At 33.1% G+C, this 6,803-nt stretch overlaps 1 protein-coding gene across 3 annotated transcripts; it reads right to left on the reverse strand.

Annotated features, from left to right (window-relative positions):
- Nucleotides 1–1,088: 1,088 nt before the first annotated feature.
- On the reverse strand, nt 1,089–5,478 carry LOC111908766 (meiosis-specific protein ASY3). Of its 3 annotated transcripts, none has more exons than XM_023904574.3 (10): nt 5,236–5,473; nt 4,813–4,906; nt 3,003–4,434; nt 2,799–2,906; nt 2,559–2,616; nt 2,309–2,458; nt 2,172–2,230; nt 1,942–2,076; nt 1,494–1,585; nt 1,089–1,402 (listed from the first exon to the last, which is right to left on the reverse strand). In XM_023904574.3, exons 2-10 carry the CDS (start codon nt 4,837–4,839, stop codon nt 1,328–1,330), a joined length of 2,136 nt encoding a protein of 711 aa, XP_023760342.1. In that variant the 5' UTR covers nt 4,840–4,906; nt 5,236–5,473; the 3' UTR covers nt 1,089–1,327. The 3 variants fall into 3 exon arrangements, with proteins under 3 accessions (XP_023760342.1, XP_042754270.1, XP_052623483.1); XM_042898336.2 differs by having other exon boundaries at nt 5,184–5,473; XM_052767523.1 differs by having other exon boundaries at nt 1,494–1,572; nt 4,813–5,478.
- Between the last annotated feature and the right edge of the window lie 1,325 nt (nt 5,479–6,803).

Below are 6,803 nucleotides of genomic sequence, written 5' to 3' on the forward strand. Positions count from 1 at the left end.
CTTTAGTGACCAATTTTTAATGACACTCTAAATTCTTATCATTAACATCATCATATAGTCATTGTATATTAAGTCGTCACTTATTTTAATGGCTCAAGACACACTTTACAGGTCCTATTGGAGGTGCCAAAGTCTCCAACGGTCTGATCTCTAGGCTATGTTTTGTATAATTTCTTTATCTATGGTCACGTTTCATTGGGCTTGGAGCTTCGATGGTGGTTCAGGAAATTGGAGATTTTACTATTGCGTCTACTAAAGATTTTATTAACCATCACACCCTTCACTCTAGTTCAATTTCAACTCGGTAGGCATAACTTGTCCCTAATAAAGTTAATGTCTTGATTTGGCGTTTGGCTTTGGATAAATTCCTAAAAATAATAACTTAGACCATAAAGATGTGGATGTATCGTATTCTTGCATCTAACTTGTGATACAAGGGTGGAGTTGGTTTCAAACTAGTTTTTTATGTTCTATCTCAATTGATCTTTTGCTTTTGGTGGCTAGATGGTGTGGTACATCAATCCCCGTCTTATCATCTTTTGATAAATGGATTTCTCGGTTTGATTCGCTAAGATTGTAGAGAAATGTGAAAGAGCATCTCTAGGGAATTTTAAGGTGCACCCACTAAAAAAATATGTGTAATTACAGTTGTAATTCATGCATCGACCACTGCTCGTAATATCTTTTCATTCTTTATCTCATCCAAGAAGTTTGTTGTCCCTTTCATGTATTTATACCCCTTATTTTTATTTATCCTATCAACCTTTTAAAACCCTAAAACTCTTTCAAATCAAAGTTGAATATGTATTTTAAAGAGTAGACTTGATATTATGGCATCAATGGAAAGAAACGCATTTAAGGGGTTGTGATTTAGATGCGAGTTTGCCTTTAAAAAGGTATTTACATGATTAATGGTTGTGTTAATATACCAATTCAATACGTAAAAGTCCACATGTTATTTCACCATTTGAATTAACATATATGAAAAAAAAGTTATTCTTCCAACAATCCCCAAGTTGACATGAAAAGGGGTTATTCTCTGAGTTGACAATCCCCACAAGGAATCCAATGCACATTGCAACCCTTGATTATTACTGAAGTATATCAATCCATAACAAATTCTCCTATAGCATGAGGGCTTGATAAGTGATGGTTAATGATTACATGAAATGGTTTTTCAATTTCTTAACGCAGAAAATAGGATGTATATGTTGCTACCTAATTATAAATGACAAAAAGTAGAGTACCAAGAACCCAAGGGATGACTTATTCTGTTGTGATCCTAAAAGTAATCAATATATGATATTGGTTTGAAAACAAGAGTCGTTCAACTACCATGTAAACCTTCTTTTAAGCATTCAGCTATACCATATTTCAGCTTGACCATTTTCTCCCTTGCCACCTGCAACAAAATGAGACCAAGTGGCACTACACAAATCAAACACAACAGGGGCAGGATAAGCAACCTTTTTTTTTGAAGGGAAGAGACTTACCCTGTGAACATCTGAGAGTCTCTTTTGGGCATCATTAAGCTGTGCCTCAATAGCTTCTTCAGTTTGCATGAGAAGCTTTCTGTGTGACAGCCCTAAAAGCATTGATCAATAATATGAACACAACATATACTTTAAACTCTATTCTATATTTTATTTTAATTATGATTGGCAAACCTGTATTTATAAAAATAAATATTTAAACATAATAAAAGCTCATTAAATCCCAAATAAGTTATAATAAAAAATAATATGTTTTGGTTATTTTATAAAAATATGTATATAGTTATATGTCATGAAAATTGACATATATAAAAATGGATTGTATTGCAAAGTTGATTTCATTTCATGCATGAAAATTAACAAAATGGACTCAGGAATGGTCCATTCTTATGGAATTAACCATTCCATTCCTTCCCTGATTCCAAGACTTGGTAAAGACAGGTCATACTTTGTTTCTCTACCATCCCTCTAACGTCAATCTCATGTGATTCTAGTCCTTTAAGTGTGCTTCGGCACTTCTCAAGGTGCTGATCCACTTCTTCTTTAAATTTCTCGTATATGCGCTTCAGCTGCTCTTGTTGCTCTATATTAATTTTTTTTCATTAAAGTGTAGTAAAAAAATAATCTAAAACATATGGAGTACAACATATATCAACTTCAACTAGATAATTTTATCACCTTGGCATTGGCTTTCTGAGTGCATTCTTTTGGATTTACCAAGGTTTGTTAACTTTCCACTGAAAAAGAATCAGAAAGCATGGGTAACTAACAACTCAATTCTTGATAAACAAATTAATTGTAAGACTACTACCCACACTTCATTTTGGATCTTAGATTCAGCGTTTTGCAACTGCAAATGTATGTTCATGGAAACAGACAACAATATCTCAGCAGATTGTCTAGTAGTGCTTGAATGTATTTTGCTTTCAACTCTTTCTAAGGCCAAGGCAAACAGCTTCACAGCACTGAAAAATATTTAAAAATGATCAAAATAATAGTATAATGGGAACTGAGAAGAAGAAAAAAAATGTTTATTTATCAAACTCAAAAATGGAAATGGAATACCCTGCAAGCCCATCCTGTTCTAAAGAAGTATCATGAAATTTTTCACAATCTCCATCCCCTGTCCATTTAAAAGACACAATGATAATAATAATAATAATAATAATAATAATAATAATAATAATAATAATAATAATAATAATAATAATAAATAATAATAATAATAATAATAATAATAATAATAATAATAATAATAATAATTATAATTACAGGGTTTTAGTAGTGTAAATGACCAATTGTTACCTTTGATGGGTGAACCATCTTCAGAGCTCTCAGAAACCTCCTCTTGACATGATGGTGATATAGACCATCTATTTCCATTTATGTTCTTGTTCTCTAATGTAACTGGCACTAGATTTGCAAAAACAAAAAGGAGAATATTTGATTATGATTAAAGTAGATGGCAACTAACTAAACAAGTGAAGAACAGCATAAAGTAAATGCTACCTGTGACTGGTGAACCATCTTCAGAGATCTCAGATCCTACATATTTACTTTCTTTGTGTACTGTAGCTGGTTTTGCTACGCAGTCTTGAGGGTCCATGGTAAAATTATTTGTGTTTGCGTTGGAGTGGGCCCCCATTGAAAACCCTATGCTGTGAGATTTGAAGGATCTTTTAGACAGGCTACCAACATCAAGGTCTTCATGGTTGTTGTAGAACAAAGATCTAGGAGCTGTTTTGAACTCAAATGGTGGGCTCTTTAGATCATATTGTGGGTCTAGATTGATCTTTAAGGAATGTTTGGAAGAAGAATCTTGATCCTTATTGTTCTTTAACATTGTACTATTATTACCTCCTCCGGTCCTGATAACTTCAAACTGGTCTTTCATTTCAGTATCTGGCTGAACTTTCTCTATGTCTCCTCTTCTGTTTTCTTTCAATGAGACATTTACAGTATCAGCTTTTCTTTTCCTTACATCAGTAGCTTGATGGTTCTCATCTTTATGAACCCCTCTTTCCTTTCTCTTAGACATTGTAGACCCATGATTCACATTTGTGCTTGCATTCTTTGACCAATTGTCTACAAAAGAGAATACATTCTTGTCTAATTGAGCTTCTTTATACTGATATAATGGAACAGACTTTTGTGTTTGAGGTTTCTTGCTGGTGAAAGATCGAGTTACTGGTCTCTTGTTTAGACTTCCAGAGTGGGTTTCTCTTGTCTGCAAATGTTGGCTATCACTTTTGTTGGTCACAGACTTGGGCTTTGAATTATTTGCATCCATTCCAAAAGTCTCATGGTCGTGTTGTTTCTTGTTAGGTGAATAAACAGTTCCAAGTAACTCCTGGACTTTCATTCTTAATGCCATGTTTCCATTGTTTCCTCTTTCACTTGTTCCCTGCTCTGTTATCCCTTTCTCTGGCACAGTTACTTTCTGTGGAGTTGCATATGAAGACTGTTCTTCCCTGCCCATGACAAAATGGCTGCCTGCTTCACTTTGGTAAGTGTTTTTCTTTAATTTTTCCTCATTATTAGCATCCTTGGAGTGAAGATCAGACATCTGGGTTTCAAAAACTGTATCAGGATCAGTTTCACCAACTATCTTGTTAGGTTGCAGGAGTACATTGCTGGTGGAAGGCAAACTCGAGACTTTTTTTGGATGATTAATTGTGTCTGGATGTGATATGTTTTGATGGGAAGTGTTTGTATAAACCAGTGGAGGGGGTTCCTGGCATGGAGCTTTGTTCTGTCTTTCTGTGGGAGTATCTTTTGCTGATGTTACATTTTGTAAAGTTTGCAACTCAGTCACATCTCCCCTTCCATTTTTGCCCTTCGTTTTGGCAACAGAATCAACCACGATACCTATTGATATCTTCCTTGACTGGCTACATGGATGGTATTTGCTACCCAAGCTCCAATTTCCACTCATATGATCCTGGCACATAGATAATTTGATCAATTAAGCCTCCATATTTTCCTGAACTTCACTAAACATATAAATCATTGTAGGAAACAATTTGTTTTTCAGTGAGCGGGAAACACAGTAGTTTTTCAGTGAGCGGGAAACACAGTAGACACAAAGGAAATAAGGGCAAAAAAAAGCAGAAAGTGGACAAAATCCTAGTAAATGTGGTTGATAAGGAGCTTCAAAACATTTAATGCGTGATTAGAAAGATGATTAAACAAATTCTCGTCCATTGATTGATGTCAAGTAATGAACTGAATCTATACGCAATACACATACGTTTAGATCAACATAATGAGATGTAAAAGATAGGGTATGACGTGATTAAAGGTATCCGCAGATGCTTACATCTAGTAAATGTAGCTGCCTTCCCATCCCCGGCTTCGTTACTTCGGATCAATTATGGAAAATTTTCGGAACTATAGGTTGCTAGAACCTCGAACTGAAGATAGAAGATATGTATCAGGTTACTTGTCAACAAAAATTCAAATGGAAAGCAATATAAACGATTAACGAATAAAATTGCTCATCTAACAAATTGTGTTCCTGGATATGAATTTGGTAAATAAATTGTGGATTTAGAAGTCATGGTGACCAACTTCAGCAACTTAGGGTTCTGGATCGCAGTGCTAACAAAGTTATTCGGCTACGAACTGAACCAGGATTACGACATAAGGGATATGAAACGATTATCAGAGTTGAAGTTCAGAATAACTGACCAATCAGCTCCAAACGATCCAAATCCACCGATGTGAAAAGGAAGGAGCTCACCTACTTAATCACGATCCCTGTCTGAGAACATTGAGCTGGTTGCTTTGCAATGTGATAACGGTTGCAGACAAGTGGCTGAAATTCAATCGTGAAAGCGGGAAGGTAATGAGCAATTCCTTGATCGATCGAGATTCGAGGCTAAACGCGGGAAGTTATAGCGAAATATTTTCAAATGCCCAAAAATTGTGTTGCAGGTTGATCTATCACCTTGATCATGCAATGGACGTTTTCAAGTTTTGAGTTTTTGACATTATTAATTACTACTAATATATTATAAAAATTGGTTCTCATATATAAATTATAAGTAGGTGAGCTATAAATAATTTAAGCATAGACTTATTAATATTTGCAAAAACATAGATCAAATTAAATATTATTTTTAAGACACATAAGGAATGCATGTAAATATTAAAGTTTGAAAGAAAATAACAGGGAGTTTTCAAAAAGTTTAACTGGTGACAAAAATTACGTCCTAGTCTTCAAGATAATCTGGATTGACTTTGAAATTTTAGGCGGTGTTTGTGTTTTGTCTGCAGATCTGCGAGACCTTTTCTGTCTGCGCCGCGCATACATTAGCCTTCGCAGACTGTTTGTTTTTTTGAAGACTGCAGACCTAAAAATGTCTGCGCGCCCTCTTCTTGGCGCAGATGTAGACCAAAGTCTTCTAATATCTTCAGACATCTTCTAGCCTAAAAAAACATATATATCTTTATTTTTTTCAAGTTTTTTTTTAATTTATATTTTTTCCAATTTTATTAATGATAACAATTTGAAAAAAAAAAGCTACAAAAATTAAAAAAAAAAAAAAAAACTTTTGACGATACAAACATGATATTTTTGACAAATTTATAAATAAAGATTTATTACAATAATAGTCGTTGAATTTGTTTATATAAATATAAAAAAAATCATAATATATTCTTATATTTTTTTGCCAAATTTTGTAAAACATTATTTAATATAATATCGTCAATTTCTCGAGAAAATATTTATGGTACGTTTTTAATGGATTTAATTGAAAAAATCGACGTTTATTTCCATCAATTTATGTATCAAATTCTTTGATCACTAATTATAATGGTTAATTATAATTTTGCAACCAAAGTTGTTGGTTTTTATCAAATATATATGCTAATTCATACCATTTTTAATTTTATTTTTATACAATAATACATAAAAGTTGATCTAGATTCGTTAATTATTTATAACAAAATCATAAAAATATTAAAAAATCACTTTGAAGTTTAAAAAAATAAGTTTATTTAGATTTCAGTTTATTTTAGTAGCCCGCAAATGTTAAAAAAACAAACAATCTTCTTTTTTCAGACTGCAGACGTTTGGTCCACCTCTTCTACTGCAGAGGTCTACAGATGTGGTCCGCAGACTGCAGACATTTTGCCTCAGAAAAAACAAACAGCACCTAAATGATCAAACATAATATACACATTAAAAAAACGTTTGGTAATATAAATAGCACACTTATCCCTATTCTAATAAAATAATAGTTTTATTCTTCTTTTGACATGTGTCATTCTATTTGGCCTTCTAATTAATGCATATTTTATTTT

The sequence above is a fragment of the Lactuca sativa genome, chromosome 9, assembly GCF_002870075.4.
Source record: "Lactuca sativa cultivar Salinas chromosome 9, Lsat_Salinas_v11, whole genome shotgun sequence".
In the NCBI taxonomy this organism is placed as follows: domain Eukaryota; kingdom Viridiplantae; phylum Streptophyta; class Magnoliopsida; order Asterales; family Asteraceae; genus Lactuca; species Lactuca sativa.

Bases quoted from the DNA above. Each gene is read 5' to 3' on its own strand.
- LOC111908766 (XM_023904574.3), bottom strand. From the start codon at position 4,839: ATGGGAAGGCAGCTACATTTACTAGAT. The intron at 2,459-2,558 runs GTATTCCATTTC...AATATTTTTCAG, and splicing joins GAACAGGATGGGCTTGCAGG to TGCTGTGAAGCTGTTTGCCT. The intron at 2,231-2,308 runs GTGGGTAGTAGT...ATTCTTTTTCAG, and splicing joins TCTAAGATCCAAAATGAAGT to TGGAAAGTTAACAAACCTTG.